Source organism: Chaetodon auriga, chromosome 2 (genome assembly GCF_051107435.1).
Source record: "Chaetodon auriga isolate fChaAug3 chromosome 2, fChaAug3.hap1, whole genome shotgun sequence".
NCBI lineage: Eukaryota > Metazoa > Chordata > Actinopteri > Chaetodontiformes > Chaetodontidae > Chaetodon > Chaetodon auriga.
The window spans coordinates 30,125,071-30,149,898 of NC_135075.1; the positions used below are offsets into that span (position 1 = coordinate 30,125,071).

At 44.9% G+C, this 24,828-nt stretch overlaps 1 protein-coding gene across 5 annotated transcripts in view; it reads right to left on the reverse strand.

Moving 5' to 3' along the window:
- The window catches only part of pcbp4 (poly(rC) binding protein 4), a 108,895-nt gene that overhangs the window by 23,676 nt on the left and 60,391 nt on the right, over positions 1-24,828 (reverse strand). For 3 of the 5 annotated variants that reach the window (XM_076746369.1, XM_076746378.1, XM_076746408.1), the window contains exons 6-11: positions 23,380-23,496; positions 16,576-16,707; positions 15,662-15,790; positions 12,019-12,093; positions 7,731-7,802; positions 21-62 (exon numbers count right to left, since the gene is read on the reverse strand). In XM_076746369.1, the coding sequence (XP_076602484.1) occupies positions 21-62; positions 7,731-7,802; positions 12,019-12,093; positions 15,662-15,790; positions 16,576-16,707; positions 23,380-23,496 (567 nt within the window). Of the gene's footprint in view, positions 1-20; positions 63-7,730; positions 7,803-12,018; positions 12,094-15,661; positions 15,791-16,575; positions 16,708-23,379; positions 23,497-23,846; positions 24,553-24,828 lie in introns of those variants that run through there. The other 2 variants (XM_076746387.1, XM_076746398.1) reach the window with 2 other exon arrangements.

Here is a 24,828-nt window from a genome sequence, read left to right on the forward strand (position 1 = left end):
CTCGGTCGCTCGTTTCTTACCTCTGAATGTGGAATGCCGTAGTGACTCTGTACTGCATATGTCTGCCATAGAAAAGGAAAGAGAGACGTGTGGTTAAAGTCAGGGTTTGTGCTCATGGGACAGTATTAGCTCTACACAGAGGCTGCTGCCCTCCTCTGATTGGTGGAGGGCCACAGACACTGCTTAACACTGTGAAATACTTTCTGCACATCTGTGGGTAAAACATCAATCACAGATGAGGCAGACATACATTTTACATACGTGTTTTATTCTTCTAGATCACAGTACTGTAACACAGATCATACAAGAACAAAAAGCGCAGGAAGCCCTGAAGTGACCGTTACTTCTGTACATCCCATCTGTACACTGAGTATGTACTGTAAGGAAGTACTTTTTTGTTGTACCATCAGGATTAATGCTTCCCAATGCTCCACTTTGCGCGGAGACGCTACAGGAGTCACTAAAAAGACGAGAGGAAAACGACTTTCACTCGATCATCCGTCCCGACTGAATCCTCGCCGTGTCCTCTTGTTAGAGTCTGTTTATCTTGCCAAGATCATGATTTAAAGGTTTTAGAGGCCTTCCCAAATCCCAAACCGAACTTCAAAGAGAGGCAACGCTTCCATAGGCTGTGTGTGTGCGTGCGTGCGTGCGTGCGTGCACAGACTCGCTGCACTGGAGATGCGTTTGTGTTCCTCCCTGAGCTTCACCACACCTTATATAACAGATTTCAGAGTTGTTATCCTTGACGCAGACTGCATTGCCACTGCTGCTGAACTTTTGACTCCTGTTGCTAACTCAGGGATTTGGAGGAATGGCTGTTTGCTGAAAAGAGCTCCCACCAGGCGTCTGAACGTGATACAACAGTAATCGACCTGCCTGTGCCGCTCGGCCTCCTTCATATCGTAACGCCTCTCCTTAATCTGTAGATATGCTACAACTATTTATACACGCTGCAAACCTGGAGGCCTGCATCGCATGCCTGAATCCAAACGCTCTGTGCACACCCGGACAAAAAAAAAAAAAAAAGCCAAATACGCATAAATATTCACTGGTGGCTTAAAGCAGACACAGCAGAGATGCAGCAGCAGCAGCTCCAGCGCTGTGGGCCTGTGTTACCTCTGAGGAGGACGTCACTGCTTCCTGGACAGAAACTCCCAGGGAGACACACTGGTTCTTCTTTTATGGTTACAAGTAAAAGTGAATCTTAACTGAGGGAATCACCCCATTCAGAGCCGTCGATGCAGAGGAGAACACATGCCGCCTCGAGCAGAGTGAAACTTTCATTCTCAACTTAAACTCTCATGATGGACGTCTCCTCTTAGTCTCACCAGGTGATGTGAGCTGGTTCTTATGTCTTATCTGTTCATTTCCAACCAGCAGCGTGACCATGTTTGACAGATGTGCTCCATGTTCTTCACGGAGCGGTGAGAGCATTCCACATCCCTGCTTCATGTGCAGAGCTGCACAACACATGAGATGTGACCTTTCACAGGCTGTAACACCGTGTGGCCGAGAGGGTCGATTCAATGAATCATCTGCTGTTTTCATTTTTAACATGCGAGCGGCCATGTTTGCTGAAATCTCCTCTGTTAATGCTGCATTACTAAATATCACTATGTGATTAAGGTGTTACCACACACATACATATGTTTGGTGCTTTTTTCCACATTTCATTAGCCGCCATGCTTGGCTGATAATAATTAGCTTCTAAAACAGAATCATTGTACGTGATGTATTTTGAACAGCACACGCCTTTAACAGCCTGTTTTCTCTCCTGGATGTTGTAATTAATGTGCTCGGCCTTCAGGAACATCTTCGTCAGTGTTAATGACGGTTTGTGGAGCTCAACATCAAGCATGATAATGACCCTCAAATGCTAATAATACGTATATTAATTAACAATGCACAGCTCTCATGAATATGCAGCAGGTTCTTAAGACAGCAGGGATCAGAGATGAAACAAACAAACAGACCTTCAGTCAAAATTCAATTCAGTAAAATTTGAACAAAAACATATATCAAGATACCAAGACGTGTGTGTGTGTGTGTGTGTGTGTGTGTGTGAGATGCAAAGCTAATCTCTGTATCTGTGTGTGTTCATGTCTCAAACACGTCACAATAAAATCATCAGTGTTCAGATTTTAACTGGAAATTCTTAAAACTCTGGTCTGCTTCATTTTCAGCTGTTTTCTACTAACATTTACACTCCTCATACATAATATATCAATAAGATAATCTGCCACAAAATATACAAATCAACAGTATTTTAACCATGTACTTAAATAAATAAATAAAAAAGCAGGATTTGTATCTGAAGCCAACCTTCAAAATTCTCTCCTTCAGACTAAAATGAATAAAAATTTGCAGCTTATTGAACAGAGTTTAACACAATTAGTCAGAATAGCATTTGAATTATTATTCTTATTATTGTGAATTATTGCATGACTTTCTCTAAAAACTGGAGGTTGTGTATAAAATGGGATGAAAATAAACTGAAGTCCTTTGAAGCTGATCCCTAAAGGCGAAGCAAAACACTTAAACGTAGATGTAAAAGGTAAAAATAACGTGCGATGTGAAAGCAGGTGAAAAGTTACTGAGGATGAACACATGAATACTGAAAGTGCACCTTCATGTTTTCAGCCTGTAGCCATAGATTTGATTTTTTTTTTTTTACATTTTCATGCCTTCTAAATGGATTTATGGACATTTTCTGACACAGCTGTAAATATTTAGTTAGCTGTGTGTGTGTGTGTGTGTGTGTGTGTGTGTGTGTGTGTGTGTGTGTGTGTGTGTTGGAGGATTTTAGTCATATCTTTTCATTATCTGGACATTTCTGAGTAACGTTGCTGCAGCGTTCTGTCTGTCCGGCTGATAACATCTATTAGAAATCCTCACAGCTCGAGTCGTGAAATAAAGATTAATATTAAACCCCAGAAATGTCTCTGAGAGCTGCAGATGAATCTGTCAACGGGAAGCAAATGAGTGATTTTACCAGAAAAGTAGACGTAAATAAGACGAATCCTCATCCCTCCCTCCATGACTGCGGCCTAAATAATGAATAAACAGCATTAATCGCCTCACGCAGCCACTTAGCTCTGCACTAACCCTCCCTCCATCCCGTCCTCTGTCACTCTCCACCCGACGTCTCCCTCGTTTCCTCCACATCCTGCTTCTCCTCTCTCCTCAGCCTTTTCCTCCTCTTCAGCCATCTCTCCCTCATACCTCTTCTTCTGTCTTCCCCTCTTTACAAAAGGCTTCCAGGTGAGCTAAGGAAGCCTGTGGCGGCCATATTGGAGGCACTTGCTGGGGAACGCCGTCTGTAGAAAGGTTAATTCTTCTGATCATCTCTCCGTTTAATAAAAGCACTTTTAAAGCTAACAGTGCAAACGATGAAGAATCAGAGGGAGGGACAATCCCCTTTATTTGTCCCACAGTTACATGCATCATGCCCACACACGCCATGCACTGGTGAAATTTAACTTCCGCCTTTAACCCATCCTGGTCGTCCTTCCTCCACGGCAGACCAGGAGCGGTGGGCTGCCATCCAACCGGCGCCCGGGGACCCAGTCACCATTGGTCAGGTGGTGATCTTCTTGCATGTTTTTAGTAGGGGTATATTTTATGGAGGATACCCCAGGTGAACACGGGGAGAACATGCAAACTCCACACAGAAAGGCCTTTTTTCCTCAAGAGCGTGACGTCAAGCTTTAGCTAGCTCAGATGCTGCAGGCCAAACATGGAAGATGCTAAACACCTTTATCCTGAAAAATAGCATAATCACTCGTTCACCAAGTGACCTAAAATGACACGTTTACGTCCAAGTGGCATCGCCCTCTAGTGGCCGTGGTAGTTATGACAGGAGCACAGGAGGAAGCCACAGGGCGGGATGGTTTTTCTGCCTAAACCTGAGCAAACCTTTACTGTTCTTCAACAGAAGAACCATTTTTAAAGGAGCAGACATATGACGTCCTGCTGACAGAGACGTCTGTGCATCGCTTTAAAGGGCAGTTCCATATAATTAAGCTCCTGCTTGAATTGAGTTACTGTCCAGAAATTCGGGGGAGTCACTGGAGTCAAACAGCCCCTCAGGAAGTCTCTGTGCTGACTTTAAGTGCAAAGTCACACAGGTAACACTCGTATTGTTTTGAGTTTGTTAGCAGCTGAAATGTGGAATTAACTGTACCTTCACACCAAATCTCAGACATGTCTCGTCCTAATCCAGGTGTGAGAGTCTGCAGCAGATGTGGCTGGAAGTCATTTTCCGATGCTGTCCTCCCTCACTCCTCCCCCGGCCTCTCCCTCTCTGCTCCCATCAGCCATGCGGAGCCTCCATTAGCTGATGTTACTGCTGCAGAGGCCGACACCCCCGAGGCGCTGAGCCTGACGGACGGTGTTTGTCAGCTCTGTCTCTGAACACATACACTTCACATACACTCCATCTGCATGGAAGTCAGTAAGCTACCTTTGTGTGTGAGCCTCTGTCAGTCTGAATCTGTCTCCAGGTCAGTCAGTTTGTTATGTGCTCTAGTTTTAGTGTTGCCTCTTCATTAGTGGCTCGGTCTGTCACTGAGCGTTTGTTTGCACACACATAAATCAACCAGAGCTTAAAATCACGTAGTCCTAAAGGCTGCAGACAGTTACTCAGGAGTGGAAAATCATCAAACTGTCTTTCCTTTTCTAAATTTCCCAGCAAAACATTCCCAGAATACTGTCAGATCATATCCACAAATAAATCTGTTTGGTCAGATGTTGTGAAATCTGATTCTGATGATATTTGCCAGCTGACATTTTAAACCTCAGACTGAATAAAAATAACATCCCATTATATAATAGACCAGATCTCAACAATTTAGCTTTATTGTTTCCATTATTTTGTCGTTCTGCACTTTAATCTTTGACCTTATGTTCAGCTCACATCATCCGTTATATCTTGTGCAGTTCTTAATTCTTAATATTTTTTTTCCAGCTGTATTTATTATCCATACTGGCAGCAGTATTTCTATAACTGTACATATTGTACTCATACACAGACTCGTGCAGTTCAACATATGGCAGTAGTATTTTTATGGCAATGAGTGTTTCCATAATCTGTACACACATGTTATATATCATCTTTATTTTGACCCTTCTGTGCTACTGTTTTTCTGTTTTTGCTTTTTTAATATTTGTTGGCTGTAATAACTTAATTTCCTTGATGTGGGATCAATAAAATCTGTGTGAATTATTTGCTGCCCTATGTTGGCGGTGCCCTCTCTCAAACACTGAACGGACGCTCTGGTGTCACCTGACAAGCTTTAAGTGATTAACTGCTTTCAGGAGCATCCCGAGTTCACACCCTGTCTCAGCTCTGAACAACGCTCCTGTTATTAGACGGTGACCTTGATCTCTCCATAACCTCAGACGCAACGTTTAACTGTGTGTCAGTGTCCATGAGCAGATAATCAAAACAGTCCAACAGAGACCATTTCATCAGTCTGTGTGGTTCACTGAAGTCAAAATCTAGACAGCATTACGATTCAAAATGTTCAACCAGTAGATCTTTAAGTGTTACCTGAGATACAAGCAATCAGAAAAATCATCATTCAGTCTGTCAAATCAATCAATCGATCGATGAGTAAGTCAGTCCTCTGCTCCATCAGTCCTCTGCTCCGTGAGTCCCTCACAGTCCCAGTTTAGCCTTGCTGCGTTAGCGCTAATATTAGCTGGCAGTGACAAACCACCGTGCCATCGTTCTCAAAGACGCAGGAAAAACAACACGTTACAATGGAGCGCGAGGACTTCAGCAGGGATATTTACAGTTTGGACGAGGCCCTGAAATGACGATCACTCTAAGACGCCGCAGTTATGGAGATGAAAAGTATCTAAATGTACGAGGAACTTGGCCCGAGGCCCTTAGTCTCCACTGACATGAAATAAATGTGGAAGCGCCGACTGTGGGTTCGGCGGTGCGTCGAAGGCCATTTGGCTAACGACGGCGACACGCTAGCTGCTGGCAGCTGACCTCAGTTATGGATGATCTAAACATCCTGCTTTGCCCTTGACATGGAAATTATTTGTGCAGCAGTGTTTACAGAGTACATTTCATTTAATTCACATTTAAGTGCTGAAACAGTTGCAGGGTGAAAATGAAAAACAACATCTTCTTTTTGAGAAAGTGTAATTTATAATTTTGGGCAACTCAAAAAATAAACACGATCATATCTTCTAAAAGAAAAGCAAATGTCTAAAAGCCAAAAGAGCAGATTTAACTGTGTGAACCTGAGCTGACCTACACTGATGCACTGCAGCTCCCACTCGATTCATCACGTGTCCTGAACCACCTCCAGCAAAACCTGCAGAGATTCAAATCTGCCTGTTTCCTGGCGAAGGTGCAGCTCAGAAAAAGAGTAAATACACCCTGAAGTAATGCGAGGACCCCCCCGTCAGCACATTCAAAAAATGCATCAAAGGACAGGGGGTGGATGGGGGGTAAACATCTGCTAGTGTGAGACCCTGCGGGGGTGTGGGGACACGGGGGACACACACAGGCTGGGACAGGGATGACTACTCCTGCTGTGCTGGTAGTCGGCGCTAACCGGCTGTGAGCTGCTGCTGCACAGCGAACAGGAAGTCCAGCGCAGCTTTTTGGCAGCATGAGCACATTTACACCTCTTTTGTGCATCTTTGGGAAGTGCCAGTGTGTAGTCATAGCCCTGCTGTTTAGCATGGTTAGCATTCCTGTTCATCAGCTCATGTGTGCATTTGTGAAGCTAATGCTACCAGTAGCTGTGATATCACCTCATACATATGTTGGTATGAGCCGCCTGATGACTCTTGTTATACTGAAAAAGAGTGGATCAGGCTATTTGATGGAGCGCAGCTTGACCATGCTCCCTCTCCTCCCTCAAACTGAATCATTAAGAAACTGACCAGCTCAGTCATAGTAGACGGCTGTTTTACTGGAAGATATGAACGTAATCCATTTTCTTTTAGCCTCCCGACTGCTTTCAGAGCCGGACACCATGTGAGGAAAGTGGTCATAATCCTGAACAGATGTGTTTCCTGGTCGGTCGAGGTTTCGTGGCACCGGACTCCTCTCTGCCTTGAACAGCCGTTAATCTCAGCAGGAAGAATAAAACTGATCTGTTTCCCATCCTCCTTCCTTCTCTTTCTCTTTATCCATTTTCAGTCTCTCTTCACTTTTATCTACGTCTTTACATCTCTGCGTTTTCATGGCCTTCGCCTTAACTCCACCTCGGTGAGCGCGTCCCTGCATGTTCTTAGCTTTTCACATAAAGAAAGGAGTGATATTTATTGAGCCTCTCTGTGCAGAGGTGTTAATCTGGGATCCTTGACCGCTCTGACCATCTGCTTTTATGATGCTGTTGCTGGCTGCAGCATGTGATTGAATCCAGGTCCTCTGGCTGGAGGAAAGTGGCTGTTTACCTCCGCGGCTCAGGGCACCGTGTGACGAGATTTCTTCCAAAATTAGATAAAGGTCAATTGATTTGAGCATGAGGCTGTATTGAGAAGGAGAATTTAAGTGCTGTGTTGAACAAAAAGACGTTAAATGGGATCTTTCACATTCTAGAGACACTGAAGGATGACTTCAGGCAGAGATTTGACCCTTTTCAAACGGGTCTCTATACGTGCTTTTATATCTCTGGTCGATGTAAAATGTTAGCAGATGAAAAAAGGCAGACATAAAGTGACCTTTGACCCTTGCCCCCCCAGGCGGCCATACTCACTTGCTGCAGGTCCACTCCTCCCTGCGCCACTGAGAACAGGGGGTGAGAGCCAAAGTCTGACGCCTCGAACACCTTCAGCCGACACAGAGACACAAGCAGAGTCAACACGACAGTGAGAGCTGCACAGCATTAACATTTCTACACACACGATGGTGGTCCAAAGGGAATGCTTCTCCCCCTGGTGTCAGTGTTTATGACCTCAGTAAGAAGATGAAGCTGAGCTCTTCTTCGGCTCATGAAAAAAGGATCAACATCTCCTCTCTGGGTTTGATGGCAGCAGATTAACAGTGACGTTAGCTGATGTGTTAGCCTGCGGAGCCTCTCTCTCATCTGTCTTGGTAATCATCCACTTACAGGATTGTTTGAGGTTAATATTGTCTTCAGTAAATACCGTTTAACCCTCATTCTGATGTCTTATTCTCAGACGGACAGATGGAGCAGACTGTTTTACAGGAGGCGGGACTGTAGTGGGAGCACTGGGGTGTCAGGTGTGACTGAGTGAAATGGAAAAAGGTGTAAATGGCTCAGAAATGAGCTGAGGGCCCCGCAGAGGTCGGGGCCGGCTTTGTTTTTCAGCCTTAATTCAAAGCTAAACGGCTGCTGTACCGCCTGCTGACAGCGAGCTGCTGAGGAAACCACCTCCTCGTCTGTGGAAGGTATCCAATGATATTCTCTGATCGAAGGGATCAGGAAAAGGTGGAAGCAGCACCTGTCGTGGGGCGACGCCAAAGCCCTGACACCCCTTCATGTTCAGTGTTCCCCAGGAAAGCTGGCGGGGAAGACGGCGGACTGACGGCGGTTCAGCTGACGCCTTGTGGATCTCAGGCAGTGGTTTTAGTTCACGTCACCAGTTATAGTTCATGCTAGAGGGCTGAATACTCTATATACAGTATAAATGATGTCTGTGTAGGCAGCAGTCGTGACAGCGTGGCCCATCAGGAGAGGAGGACCATGTCTGAACAGACGATGAGTGCTGGTCTGGACTGATGCCTCTGAAGAGGGACGGGGTGTAAAAGCAGCTGCTGGAGGAATGTAATGCTATTTCCACCACACGTCCGTCTGTCCTCACCTGCCTTCTGCCGTCTTTCTCTCCCCTGAGGAGGTTGAATGAGTTTCTGTAGACACAGAATTTATCTCCCCTCTCTGGATTTATTACATAATAACATGTTTTATTGATCGGTTGTCTTGTACATTTTGCACTCTGGACCAAACGTCTGTCTTGGCTTAAACTGAGTGGCTGCTGGAATTCCTTGTTTTTCGCTTGTTGTGTATGTTTATATCAATTGGGATCAATAAAGTCTAAGTCAATGTATTAACACAAGATAACATCAAGAAAAAAGAAAAAATGAAACACAGAAAAGCGATGAATGCTGCAGCTCTGCCTCCCCTGAAAGAAAAAAAAAATAAAAGAGAACCTATTATAAACCGTATATGAAGTCGTCCAAACTGCGCCCATGTGACCACGGAGGTGACATCACTGCTGCTGATGATGCAGGGTGACATCACCAAAACTGTCCAATCAGTGAGTCACCAGCTCAAATGAACCCAAGCACAGGTGTGACAATGTTCTGAGCTGAAGGTCAAAGTTCATGCGTCACATGACTTGCAGACTCATCGTTTCATCCTCTTATTAACAGAAGTTGCTCTTTGCTGAGCCAAAATAATTCAAATCCAATAATAATAATAAAAAAGATAAAAAGTTCATTTAGTTTGCAGTTTATTATCGGCCGAGCAGATGAGCGAGAACAGAAGTGAGTGATCAGTTTATTGATCCCCGAGGGGAAACGGTCACAGCCGACAGCCTCCACACTGCTGAGGCCCGACAGGATGCTTCAGATTGTCAGAGTCATGAATACTTTAGTCTGCTGATCCCGCTGTCCGTCATTTCCTCATCAATACGACAAAAACACACTTTCTGAATTAGTCAGACGGTTGTTTGTACAGCACAGATTCAAAGGCTAATCATCAGGAGAGATGCACTAAAACACTGAAAAATAATGAAATATTGGATTGATCGGACACGTAGTGATGCAGTAACACGAAGCCCGATACAGGAAGTCAAAGGTCGAGAAGCCAGCTGATCAACGGCACGAGTATTTTTATCGTTACTGATTAGCTGACGGACTGATCAGCTGACGGACTGACAGACTGATCAGCTGACAGGCTGATCAGCTGACGGACTGACTGATCAGCTGACGGACTGATATGAAACGTGACTGCAGAGTTTAACACTTTGATCCATCAGCGGCTGAAGCTGGAGCATCTTTACGATCGTTAGCATCGCAGCTAAAAGCAGATGTTCAACCAGCCGACGGCGTCCCAGATCAAGGTCGTTAAGTGATGTTTAAACCAAGAGCACACTTTATCATCTATTCTGAAACCAAGTGGATGGCGGTGTGAAGAGAACAGCGTGAGAACTTGAGGAATGGGCTCAGGTCTCGTTAAAGGATGTTCTGAACGCGCTGCTACAAGAGGACACTACCACAGTGTCTCTAAATCTGTCTGGACGTGAGACCTTTAATCCTTTAATCCTTAAATTCTTTGGTTCTTGCTGTTTGTTTGAGGTGATAAAATGCTGATTTAGGTATCGCCTTCAAGCGGCTGCTGCTTAAACCTGAGTCTATTAGAAAATTTCTAAGTAGAGCTTAATATTATAGATCTGAAATCAAGCCGAGCAGTGACACACACACGCACACACGCACGCTGTGATGCTCCATGACGTTAAAAATGACCTTGCTTTATTGACTCCAATACTGATTTTGAAGTTCGGAGGCTGAAACAGGAGCTAAGCTGAAGCTCCATTTCATCACATCCTCCATATTGGGGACATTTGTCCCACTGTTGACGGCCGTGACACCTCAGACACTCTCCTGTTCATCCACAAACAGCCAAACGCCCCAGACAGCGATGCAGAGAGACATCCACGGGCGCGTCAGTCTCCAAACAGTCGCTGTTACAGTCCAATGACGTGCGACAAGGACGGGCAGATCTCTGAGGGAAAATCATCCACAGTCGAACTGACCGAATGACAACCTGCATGCCGCCAAGCTCCGATGCACACGGCCAGATCCAGCCAATTAAACGGCAGAGTCTGTGTCCCTGAAAACTTCTCAGAGCTCAGGGTACTTTGGAAAATCTGCAGGGAAAAGTCGTTAAAGATGCAGGAAATTTGGAACCTTTGGTTTGTGAAACTTGTGAGGAGAGAGATAATTGGGGCTGAACCAGGTCGGTGGCGAGCATCCAGGAGTTTTCTGCTTGAGGAAGAAAGCAAGTCTGACGTGTGTCATCGGGCCATGAAACGTAATTTAGCACAATAACATTTGGTTGTAAATTGATATAAATAAAAGCAATCTTGATTTTTACTGCAATCACACGATCCAACGCCCAAATCAAAACTTCTGTCATGGTATGAAGATCAGTTATTGGTACGAACATCCTCCACTCTGAAGACGTTAATAAGGAGTTAATTATTCTGACAAATCGTCGCTTCGTTTTCCACGGTGACGCATGTGATTTCTTGACTAAAACGAAAATGCAGAATATCATGAGCCTCAGCCTCCAAACGTCACGACGACGGGAAAGAGACGAGAAGCAGGAAATCGACAGAATCAGGTTGTCTCAAACTCGACACGTCGTTTCCTGTTCCCAGCCGACGGTCAACAGCAAAGGTCCCCTCACCTTCATGAGCTCACACCAAATCTAATTAAGTTTTTTATGTGCCAAAACCAAACTTTAACCAAAGTTTCTGATGAATAGTGCCAATTTGAAATGAATAAACATGAGAAAAACAGCTTGATGTGTGGTGACAGGAGCTGCCATTCACAAAGTATGACCTATCAGACACGTTTAATGAGTGTGTGTGTGCGTGTGTGTGTGTGTGTGAATAAAGCCAAACCATTTGCTCCAACATTCAAATTGCAAACTAAAGCAAATCCTCAGACAGTTAATGATGTATCGGCTCATTCATCCGTTCATTCCTTTGTATTCACCTCAGTCCTCCCCCTCATCCATCCATCATTTTTCCTCCCTCTTCAGATCCCTCCATCCATCCGAGCCATTAATCCGTCCCCCTGTGCCTCCCCCCACCATCCCTTCCTCTGTAAACCTGTTTTTTCACACCTCCCTCCGTCTTTCCTCCCCTCTCTCACCCTCCTCTCTTTCCTTTCATCGCCTGCAGATTTAACATCTTTCTAACATCTTGTGATGGTACATTTTATGTTTCCTCCTGTGTTGTTGTGGTTTCTCTGGTCACCCTGATGATGCCGCTGATCGTCCTCCGTCCTCTTACCTGGTTTCCTGCCAGCAGCACGGTCCCTGGGGACGGACTGGGCCGGTATGGAATAGTCGCTCCCTTGGGTGGAGACTGAGGAGGAGGAGGAACAGAGGAGAGTGAGAAAGGAGGAAGAATCAGGGTCTGTGTTTATCAAATGTCTCAGAGCAGGAAATCATAATGTGTGCTGATACAGGAGAGACGTTGTGACGACAGCGAGCTTATTAAAAGATTCAGCTTTGGTCGACTTTGTGCGAGACGCAGAGGAGAAGACGATCTGTCCCCGCAGACGCAGGCGTCCTCACAACCTAAAGTTTTTCATTTGTTCTCACTTTATTAGAATATTTGTCTGAAATGTGTCTTCAGCCCTGAGGCGCACACCAAGCGAAACACAACGTTTAACAAACAGCAAAAGAAATACTGCAAACAAATATTACTCCATCCTCTCTTTTCACACCCAGTCATGATCCTCTCACCTGTTACCAATGATTTACAGAAATCAATGAAGCTGATGAGGAAAAACATTGAATATGTTGACTTTGATTTTTCAGTTTTTTGGAATCATTTGAAATAAACTTTCTCCACTTTTAGAAAAGCTGAGGCAGAGGACTGCATGTTGTTCACAGGGAGGTGAGCACAGCCCACAGAGGGTTTAGAACGATGAGCTCAGACAGACCAACTGAATCATTTCCTGCTTCCAGTCAAATAACCTGCAGTTTAAATGATTCTTGAAGCAATCTGCTGACTGATCTGTGTATTCATTTTGTGGAACCTGCTCTGTGTAAAGTTACTTGCCATTTTCAAATTTTAATATTCAAAAGTGCAAACTGTCATCATCGTAACGTTTGCTTGTGTGTCTCCGTCTCAGTGCAGGGAGCCTCATTAATAACTCAGGTGTGTTTCTGTCACACGTTAACTTTTATGGTGATTCTGGGACTCCTGATTCCTCCTGGAGGAGCAGAGACGGCGGAATCACAAACGATGTCTGATGTTCCTCTCTGATATGGTGGATATGATGCAGTTTGTATGTATTTATGGACTCATTGACAGACACACAACTGCCTTCATTTAGTACTCATCACCTCCAGCAGCAGTGAAGCAGACGTGTCACATTATTTGGGCTGTTTTATCATTTCTAAAAGCTCATTGTTCCACAGTCTCGTGGTGGTTTTTGCAGCTTCTCCTCTGCTTTACCTACAGCTCTTTCTCACTGGCTCAGGTTTAGGCTTTTCGGCTGCTTTAGATCCGAGGAGACGAGGGAACCGCGTGTTCACAGGTGATAGAAACACTGTTCTCACACCTGTGTGGTGATCTCTCAGCTGAAACTTTGCGCGTGTTGCTTCTGCAGCTGGACATCGGCCCTACTCTTTCTCCTGTTTCACTTTCGGTTGTTATCTCGTCCTGTCTCGGCTCACATGTTCTGCTGCATCACCTGAGGTACCGACAGACAGACGTCCAATGAGAAGCCGTATGGCCGTCCATCTCTGTTGCTGCACTGTGTCATTAAACTCAAAGAACTTTCTCTGCTGCTCTTCGTGTCTCTGAAACTGCTCGTTTGGTTGAAATCGTCGCTCTTCCTGCACAGCTGCTCATTAAATGCTGCTTTTAGGCTGCAGCTCTCTGATTCACAGTCAGACGCTGACTGATGAGGATTTTGTTCACGGTGACCTTCAGTACTTCATTTAGAGAAGTTACTGTTGTCAAATCCTGCAAAACACACCCAGTACTCCTTAAATATGTATGTGTTTGTGTTCAGCTCTGTTTCCTGGAAATAACATTAAATTATGTTCATACAGAACTAATTTGTTTTCCTAATTCAGTTGTGGTGAGAAACTTAATTGCTGCCTGGTTTGTGTTTACAGGACACTGTGAGACGAAGATGGTGGTTTTCTTACGTGTTCATGCAGGAAACATGTCTGTTGACTTTTTCTGTATGAAACAAAGATCCTGGTCGTCCTCGCTGCCTGAACATAACCTCGTTGTCGCGGCCTCGGTTAAGGTTAAAATCGAGGTTAAGGCATCGGCTGGGTTTTCTCGTGCGGCGCTGATGGTCCGTGTTGAGATAAGCCTCCGTGGAGAAAATCAACGCACCATCCTGAGTTTTATTTCTATATTTGTGAGGAATTTCTGACCTTGAGAGAAAGATGTTTTGGAGATCGAGGACTTCTTGTGATCTCCTTCGTTTCACAGGTTTAGGAAGACTTTCAGGGATAAACTCAGACTAAAGTTTAGTTTAAGACTGTGCTGTTTGGATTTAGACAAGCACGTGGACAACAGGCTCGAGGGTCAGAGCGTGTCGTGTCCCAGCATGCACTGGGTGGATGGCAGGGAGACAACAGTCTGTCGGACGGCAAACATAGATGAAAAGATTCCTTCAGTCTCGTCAGGTCAGCGTGTTTCTTTTCTCTTCCTCCTCTCCTCCTTCCTCATCCCACTTTACGGTGCCTGGAATATCAATGAGCCTCACAGCCTTTGATTCCACTGTTTCCGCCTCTAATCTCCAAGACGTAGCTCATCTTAATGACCGCCGCCTCTGATTAATTATAACACAATCATGAATTATAGATTTCAGTGTTTCCGTTCGGAGGATGATTGGAAAGTGGACGGTATCTCACACAAACACTTTAATGTGATGGAGGGCCGACAGGTAGACGTCCTCAGAGCTGAAGCAGTGTTTTTTTTGGATGAGCCGATAACAGAATCACCTCTGCAGCTCTGTTCACCGCCTCCTTTCAGAATCAGCATCAAGCTGCATCAGAGAGAGTTTTGTGTCTTGTTTGTCAGAGTTTGATGTTTGTGTCACTGGATGCACGGCTGTCTGTAACAGTGAGATGACAATAAAAATAAAACGTCCTTGAATTCTGGCTGTAACTGAAACACGAACCACGGCAGAAACAGCTTTGAAATGAGCGCACGGAAACACAGTTTACTGGAGCTAATGAGACATTTTAGAGCAAAATGGACCTAATTTATGAATGTTTTGGCATATTTTCTCTGAAATTTATTTGGAAAAACTACAAGTCTCCAGTCATGCTAGCAGCTTTGTGAGGCTGTGCTTCCGTAGACATTTTCAGCTAAATGCTAACATCAGCATGTTAACAGGTATCGCGTTACCATATTCGCCATCTTGATGTCATTTGTGAGTAATTTTCTCCGTCCTGGGATCTCGGCACACACCATAATAACCAGTTCATGTCGGATCACCAGTGGCCTCAGAGAACGGGTCATCAATAAGTCCTGATGGTTAACATTAAGATCAAATCAGTGAAAGTTTCCTCGTTTCCTGATGAAGATTTCTGTGAAAGTTGGTGCTTCATAAAATAGTTTGAGAGCTATTTTTACAGAGTGGATCTGTTTCTGTTGTCATACCAACAATCTGTCCAACTGCTGAAGGCTGAGCTGAGGATGAAGATGAAGATGAAGATGAAGATGCTCACTTTTCATCTCTTTCATTTGCAAACTCGCAGCCGATTAAAAATCAATTTCGGACTGTGTTCGTTGTGTATTCCTTTTCTGTGTGCCTGACGATGAAGATGGAGATGAAGATGAGGATGAGGACTGATGGAAGCGAGGAGACACACACACACACACACACACACACACACACACACACACACACACACACACACACACACACACACACACACTCATAGATACACACCTCCAGGATTACTGTGCAGATGAGTTTAACACATTGGATGATGGCGTCCTGGCTCCCTGATATCGTCACCTCTCTCTCTGTGGAGTTGGGGAGGAGGTCACCTGCCACCTGCACCTGTGCACCTGTCGTCTGCGCGCACGCACGCACACACACACACACACACACACACACACACACACACACACACACACACACACACACACACACACACACACACACACACACAGCAGTTATTCTCTAACTGGATGAAAACAGTGTAAGTTGAGTTGAGCTGAGCTGAAACACGCTGTCAGATGCTAAAGGCTGCAGGGGAAACAATGAGGAGTCTGTGGAGGAGGAATTATGGGCTGCAACAACATTTGTGGTTCTGTTCATAATTCATAAGGTCATGTGTCACATCACTTATGATCAGACACGGAGAAGAGAGCTGAGTTTAGACAGCCAATCAGAGTGAATGAGCCTGAACTCAAAGTCCAAGCTTCCTGGTGTTAAAATCTTCCTCTCATTACATGAAGTAATTCTGGACTTTACATACATCTGAATTTATTGATGTCATATTTGGCTTCTTCAGACCTCAGTTAGTTAACCCGTGTTGCTATGGAAACAAGCCCATACGAGATACCCGCTGCTCAACAGTCATCTTAATACGATTCACCTGAGCAGCAGCTTCTGTGGAGCTTCAAGGTCTGATTTCATGTTTCTGTTCCTGCTGTTCGCTCTGTGTTAATCAGCAGAGATATTTTGATCTGTTCCGCGTGGTCTCAGTCTGACAGCCGTCCAGCGGGTCACATGTTCGTACCATCATGATCGTTCCTGATTCTTCCTGCTGGACGGATGGTCACGGCCTGTGTGTGTGGTCAGTCTGAGGTTGAACGCCATGAAGCGCTCGTCCTCGCTGTCCCGCTGACACTCACCTCTCTGATCTCCTTGATCTTAGAGCCGCCCTTGCCGATGAGAGAGCCGCACTGGCTGGCCGGGATGACCAACCTCAGGGTGACTGGAGGCTTGCTGGTCACCGTGCCGTTGGCGACCAAGGCTGCCAGGTCCTGAGAGAGAGAGACAGAGAGAGAGAGAGAGAGAGAGAGGTAGGTCTGAATAAGGCTGCAGGTGTTTCCCTTCGAGGGGCTCCAGCCTCCACCTGCATGAAGACATACAGTAAATCTGCGCCTCGTTCTCAGTTTAACATCTGCCGCCGTGAGCGGAGGGATTAGCCCACAAACATCTGTGCTAGAAGGACTGCAGGAAAACAAACAGCAATTATAATGTTTGCTTTAACTGTAATGATGCTAAATTAGCGTTGGATGTTGTGAAATGTCTTTTTTCTGTCCGTCTCAGTCCCAGTTACATTCTCTGGTATAAAGGTCCAACAGCATAAACAGAATTTATTTGCATCATCTACGTTTAGACTTTGATTTTATGTGAAGGCACATCGACTCGAGGAGGCCGTCATGTAAATCTGCTCAGCTATCAATATGAACAAATACTGCAAACACAGAAATAACTGACAAAAATCTGTGAAACATAAACCTGAGTCACTGAGGTCACGTCACAGGGAGGCGACGCTGCCGTCGTCTCTGAATGAAAATGAAAAGGTCAAAGATGGAGGATGGAAATAGAAGCGGTGAGAGACATCGATGCAGGAACTTGCTGCGTCTCTTATTCTGCCTCATTAATAACACGTAATAAGAAACCCGACACTCATCAGTCGTTTGCATCTGTAGAGTCTCAATGCTGGAAGGTGTAAAACGAAGCACTGCATGCTGGGTTGAACATCTCACCTTCATCCTTCATCATTCATCATTCACAGCACTAAACGTTACTTCATTTTAGGAAAATGAGAAACAAAAACCACCTGAAGGTCGCTGAAGTGACGATAAACTGTTAGTTTGATGAACTCGACATTTTATTTCAAACAGCTCTGACGATGAACGAGATGTTTCTGACATTAAAATGACAAACTCGTCCATCATGAGGTGAGCGAACGTTGACATACAGACCGAAGGTAGTGTAATCAGTAATGCATTACTCCACACAGACTGTAATCCTGTAAAGTAACTTATTACTTTCAAATGAAAATCGCTGGTAAAAAAGCAGCTTTTCAGCTGTGACAGTGAATTCAGATTAATTATTCGTCAGATTATTATAAGAGTTGGTTCATATTTTCAGATTGTAAATGTGCGTAAAGACAAACGGATGCATCGGCTCTCTATTAACACATTTCCTTTAGGCACAAAATCATTAAATCTGCAGATCAGATGGGAAGAAACACACAGAAACAAACAGAAACAAACAGAAATAAACAAACAAAAAGAAATAAACAGAAACAAACAGAAATAATCAAACAAAAAGAAATAAACAAACAAAAAGAAATAAACAGAAACAAATAGAAACAAAGACAAACACACAGAAATAAACAGAAACAAACAGAAACAAAGACAAACACACAGAAATAAACAGAAACAAACAGAAACAAAGACAAACACACAGAAACACACAGAAACAAACAGAAATAAACAGAAATAAACAAACAAAAAGAAATAAACAGAAACAAACAGAAATAATCAAACAAAAAGAAATAAACAAACAAAAAGAAATAAACAGAAACAAATAGAAACAAAGACAAACACAGAAATAAACAGAAACAAACAGAAACAAAGACAAACACACAGAAACACACAGAAACAAACAGAAATAAACAAACAAAAAGAAATAAACAGAAACAAACAGAAATAAACAAACAAAAAGAAATAAACAAACAAAAAGAAATAAACAGAAACAAAGACAAACACACAGAAATAAACAGAAACAAACAGAAACAAAGACAAACACACAGAAATAAACAGAAACAAACAGAAACAAAGACAAACACACAGAAATAAACAGAAACAAACAGAAACAAATACAAACACACAGAAACACACAGAAACAAACAGAAATAAATAAACAAAAAGAAATAAACAGAAGCGTCTGTCCTCCTCCTCGTCCTTCCTCACTCGATTGTCATTGGTTAATTCTGATGCACATCACAGATGTCTGTCTCGCTCTGTGACCTCGACTTCCTCCCTGTTTCTACATCTGCGTCTCTTCCACACACACCTCCTCCTCCTCCTCCTCCTCCTCTTCTTCCTCTTCCTCCTCTTCCTCCTTCTCCTGCGTCGCCACATCAGATGAGTGTCGTCTTGTAATATTTCCATTTTCTAACATTATCAGCAGTTTATATGTCAGCATCTGTATTTGTTTAGTGTGAACAGAGTAAGAGAGAAGAGGCTGGACGTCCTCCAGAGACCGATTTTATGTTTGATATCAAAACATTTTATTCTACGGGAACATTCTCTGTGATTTGAACTTTATTGACGTCACACCTTCACGCCCTCTGCTGCTGCTCTCTGTCCTGTTTTAATGATTGATGATACAGAACATCACCTGGTTTTAACAGTGATGTTTCCTGGGTGATTCTGGTGATTCTGTTTCCACTCTGAGCTGCAGACTTTCACCTTTTCCTCACCCAGTGTTTATTTTATTTTCATTTCTGCCATCATTACACAGCTCGCGGTGGACGGTCGCAGGCTGCATTCAGATTAGTGAGGCAGTTTAAATCTGTTTCACGGCTGAATAGTTCTGCTCATTGGAGTGAAACGTCCCCCCGGTACATCGCGTTTGCCCCCCACATCATGCCCCCTCCACCCCGCAAATTAAGTTTCCAGTAAAAAGAAAAATGGAGAGTGATTAACAGCATGTGAGAGTTCATGGTGAGCAGGTCGGGTTCTGCTCCGACCCGTCGGCCTCAGGGAGGAGCTCCAGGCGGCGAGCGGCCTGAACCTACTGTGTGTCATGTCCTGTGGTCACCTGTCTGTTCCCTTGATTGTTAATCGCTAACAGCTAACGGCTAACGGCTAACCGCTAACTTCACAAGGCTCCGTAGAGCCACAGCTCTGCCTCTAAAAGCTGCACGAAGAAACGTCTCACGCTGCCTGTTTTCATCAGTTTTTAGCAGAACTCCTGCTGTTCTTCATCACACAGCTTCATCTTCGCCGTCTCCACCCCTCAGCTTCAGCCTGTCCTTCATCTCCTCACACTGCTCTTCCTTATTGTCCATCAGTCAGAAAACGCCTCCTCGCCCTCTATCTCTGTAATTGCATCTCCTGTTTGCAGCTCTTCCTCTCTCCTCTTTCATTTCCTCTCTTTCTCCCCCTTTGGCAGTTTAAACCTCCTTCTTCCTCTCTTTAAGGCTCTCTCTCTTTAATTAACTCAGGTAATAAATGGCGGCCTAAATCACCTGTTCTTAATGGGATTGGTTCAGTCAATTAGGCCGATGTGCGTGGCAGCGCCGCCGACAGACGAACGTGATATGAATGAATGAATGAATGAATGAATGAGCAGTGTGAATTTATCTGCATGGTCATCATTGTTTAGATCATGTGTTCATCAGCCTTCTGGTTTCTACAACTTTCAGATCTCTTTCGTTGTCTTTCTTCCTCTCTCTCTTTGTCTTTTTTGAATTAGCACCAGCCGCTGATCAAGCAGGATTTTGGACATCGTTGTCGTGGAGAGGACACTGTTCTGTCTGGTAGGGTGCTGGCTCAGGGTTTGATCGCCAGGTTCACACAGGGAGTGCCGGCCAGAGCACTGCTTAAGGCCGTTCAGAGTGTGTACGAGTAAAGGACTTTAACACCCTCAGCATACAGATCTCTCAGACTTGTCTCACTCTTTCAAGTCAACATCATTTGAACATATCACCTCCAGTAACCGAACTGGCATGACACTCTTATTGTGAAAGTCCAACGTGTGCTACTTCCGGTGACAATTAGCATCAAACATCAGTGATAAATGCTACTTTAAACTGGTTTCGCCGCATTTTACTGCAGCGACAACATCCCCTGAACTGTACTTGAACCAGATAATGAACATACAAGCATAATTATAAATAAACATGACATGTTTACACTCAACGTGCACGGACAGGTGAGCTAGGTGGCTATCTAGCAGGCATGGACGCAGAGCGACACGGCAGGTAAGTAAAGTGATGTAGCTCCGAACTCTCGTCTACATCAGTCAGTGTAGGTCATACACAACCACATCCACACAGAAATATAACACAGGTCATGTGATGGTTGTACTCACTCCTCATTCAAGCACACACGACTTAAACTGATGTCAGGATCCGTTAGACTGGCACACACACTCACTTTCCTGCTGCGTGACGTCACTCACATTATAACCAACCCGTGAGCTGGCTCACCTATAAGATTAATGCTGAACTGGACACTAATGAACAGATAATTAAAGGCAGCTGAACACCAGTGAATACGACAAACTGGCGACTTTGGGGCCTTTTCTACAATCGTGTTTGTTCTGCAGCTCACGATTGTTTTAATTATCAGTTAATTTTCAGTTATTTATGTGAAAATCGTTCATCGTGAAACTCTCAGTGACTCTTCACGTTTGAAACAGTTTAATATATTCGACTTCTTATCACATGAAACTGAACTCCTCTTCATCGTGATGCTGAGCGTGCCTGACTCCACCTGCAGGTGGATCACAGACTTCCTGTCTGACAGGAAACAGTGCGTGAAGCTGGGGAAACACCTCTCCGACGCTAAGACCATCAGCACCGGATCCCCCCAGGGCTGTGTTCTTTCTCCTCTGCTCTTCTCCCTGTACACGAACAGCTGCACCTCCAGTCACCAGTCTGTCAAGCTCCTGAAGTTTGCGGACGACACCACCCTCATCGGACTCATCTCTGATGGCGACGAGTCCGCCTACAGGTGGGAGGTTGACCATCTGGTGACCTGGTGCAATCAGAACAACCTGGAGCTAAATGCTCTAAAGACAGTGGAGATGGTTGTGGACTACAGGAAGAACTCAGCCTCACCAGCCCCCATCACCCTCTGTGACTCCACTATTGACACTGTGGAGTCTTTCCGCTTCCTGGGAACTATCATCTCCCAGGACCTCAAGTGGGAGCCGAACATCAGCTCCCTCATCAGGAAAGCACAGCAGAGGATGTACTTCCTACGGCAGCTGAAGAAATTCAGCCTGCCAAAGACAATGATGGTGCACTTCTACACAGCCATCATCGAGTCCATCCTCACCTCCTCCATCACCATCTGGTACGCTGCTGCCACCGCCAAGGACAAGGGCAGACTGCAGCGTGTCATTCGGTCTGCAGAGAAGGTGATTGGCTGCAATCTACCATCTCTTCAGGACCTGTACGCCTCCAGGACCCTGAGGCGTGCAGAAAAGATTGTGGCTGATCCCTCTCACCCCGGACACAAACTCTTTGAGCCACTCCCCTCTGGCAGGAGGCTGCGGTCCATCAGGACCAAAACCTCACGCCACAAGAACAGTTTTTTCCCGTCTGCTGTCAGCCTTACCAACAAGGCCCGGAACCCCCCCTGACACTCTTCACATTCCACCTCGGACTCATTCTGTCACATTGACTGATATAAATATAACTCTATGCGTTACATTAACGCTCAACTTGGACTTCTTTCTGAAAAACAGAACTGTGTTTCTAACAATAACAGACTTGTGTATATATATTTAAATTGTTATTTTTTATGCTCTTATTTTAGTAGATGTGTCATATTTTAGTAGATGTGTCATGCACCAATTTCACCAGAAAAAATTCCTCGTATGTGTAAAAGCATTCTTGGCAATAAAGCTTTTTCTGATTCTGATTTCTGATTCTGATTCTGATTCTGATGGTTTCATCCCTTTTCTTTCTTATAATCTCTGCTTCACTCTCATTAACTTTATATTGCACTGATCTCCTCCTCTTCCTCTCCACTGAACTCTTCCTCTTTTCATCTCATTCCAGTCATCTCTCACATTCCTCATTTCGTGGATTTTTTAATCCTTTCAGCAGCTCATCTTCCTTCTCCTCACATTTCGCTTCCATCTGGTTTTCTTCCATCAGGATCAGTCTAAACTAGACCCTCCAGTCCTCTTAGACCCCTCTGGTGGAGCTCGGCCCTCGTGGGGCCACACCGATTCTCTTTCAGATTTTTCTTTTTACCCTGCGTGATGCCTGGATTTATAAACACTGACTCAGATATTACTATGAACCTGAGAGTCCATGTTTTGTTCTTTATGGCTGCAGAGTTCATTAAATTCTGGATGTTCATTTCCACTGAGGTGTGTAAAAACAGGCCTATCTTTCTTTAGAATCTTTAGAAAATTTGGGATCTCTTAGAAATTGAAATAAAGTTTTGTGGATTTGGAAAATGTTTGCAGTTTGTCAGCAGGGATGTTTCATATCAACGTCAATGAGAGCTTACATCGTCAACACCTGAAGGGTCACGTTTTAGTTTGAGTGTCTTGAAATCAGAAGAAAGATATCAACGATTAGCAGTTTGTTCAGATGTGTGAGGAAATATTTCAGTGCTTTACTCTCAGTTTAATGGAGGGAAGGAAAGAAGGAAACAGATGGCAAGAACACGTGTGTGTGTGTGTGTGTGTGTGTGTGTGAGTGAGCGTGTGTGAGGTCAGACAATCCCATCTGACATGTAATAAATGGCTCCCTGCTGGGAGGCAGCCATGTTGGAGAGGAAGTAAAGGTTACACACTTCACTCACAGCAGCTCTGGAACACTGCTGGGACCTCAGAGGTGTGTGTGTGTGTGTGTGTGTGTGTGTGTGTGTGTGTGTGTGTGTGTGTGTGTGTGTGTGTGTGTGTGTGTGTGTGTGTGTGTGTGTGTGTGCGTGCACACTATGTACCTCCTCCAGCTTGAACGTGATCATGGTGAAGGCTCTGAACACACAGTCCGTCTGTCCTGTGATGGTGATGATCCTCTCCGGACAGGATCCCTCTGAGATGTTGATCCTCGCACTGCTCTGTGGGTCCAGACAAAGATGGAGGGACGAGGGAGGGAGGAAGGGATTGTGGGAAATTATTTTTGGGAGGGAAAGAGGGAGGTAAGGAAAGGGATGGGGGGATTATGCAAGGGAGGAGATATGAGGAGATAATCAGGAGGGAAGGGAGGCAAATGGGGAGCAGAGTGGAGGTGAGTTATGATGGAAGGAGGATGGGAGGGAGGGAAGATGGAGGTTAATGGAGAGGGGAGGGGAGGAGCAGAGGAGAGAGAAAACACATTAGTGGGGGGGAGGGATATGTGGGCCAAGAAAGAGAAGAGGAGGAGAACTGCTTTCCCCACGCTGCTCCCCGCTCCCTAAAGGAGATTCACCTGTGACGCAGGAGGAGAGAGGGATTACCAGGAGGCTGGAAGAGGGAGGAGAGAGGAAGGAAGGGAGGCAGGCGGATGAGGAGAGAAATGGAGTAAATGGAGGTTGTTCAGGAAAGGAGGCAGACGGGGGGGAGGGAGGAGAGCAGAGGAGGAAATGAAAAGGTGGTGAGAATATTGGGGGAGATTAGGGAGAGAAAGATTAAGATGAGGAGGAGGAGGGTGGAGGAAGATGTGATTCAAGACCAGGAAATGGAGAGGAGAGGAAAGAGCGGGTAGAGATTTATTAAAAGGAAGAGGAGGAAGGGTAGGAGGAGGAGGAAGAGCAGGACAGGAAAGTGAGGGAGAGGATCAGGAGGAGAGGAGAGAGAGACAAGGTGGAGCAAATATTGGAGGAGAAATAAGAGGAGAAGGTGAAGGTGTAGAGAAGGAGCAGTAATAACCATACGAGGATGGATGGAGAGGAGAGACGAGGAGTGAGGCAGGAGATTATTTCAAAGCCTGACGGAGAATCGACCGGAACAAAAAAGATTTCTGATTCAGGAAAGAAAAATAATCAGAGTCGCTTCAGTTCGTTCGAGAGGAAACAAAAACACCAACAACACAAACAAACAGGAAGTACATCATCGCTCGCACAGCGACCAGCAGCACACTGAACGTCTCTCAGCTGAGAGGACGGAGACGTCCCTGCCGCACGTCTGTGACGGCGCTTTGATGTCTTCACCTCAACGCTCGCTTCTGACCCCGAAACGTTTGACTCACGTGACTCCAGACACAGTTTTTCACATCCTCTGTGTGTGTGTGTGTGTGTGTGTGTGTGTGTGTGTGTGTGTGTGTGTGTGTGTGTGTGTGTGTGAGTGTGTGTGTGAGTGAGTGATTGGTAATAAAGCAGTGATGGAATAATTCTCTCTCTCTCTCTGTTTATTGTCTCCATAAAGCCGGTGTCTCCGTCTCCCCTCAATCTGTTTATGTCTCTATTCATCCG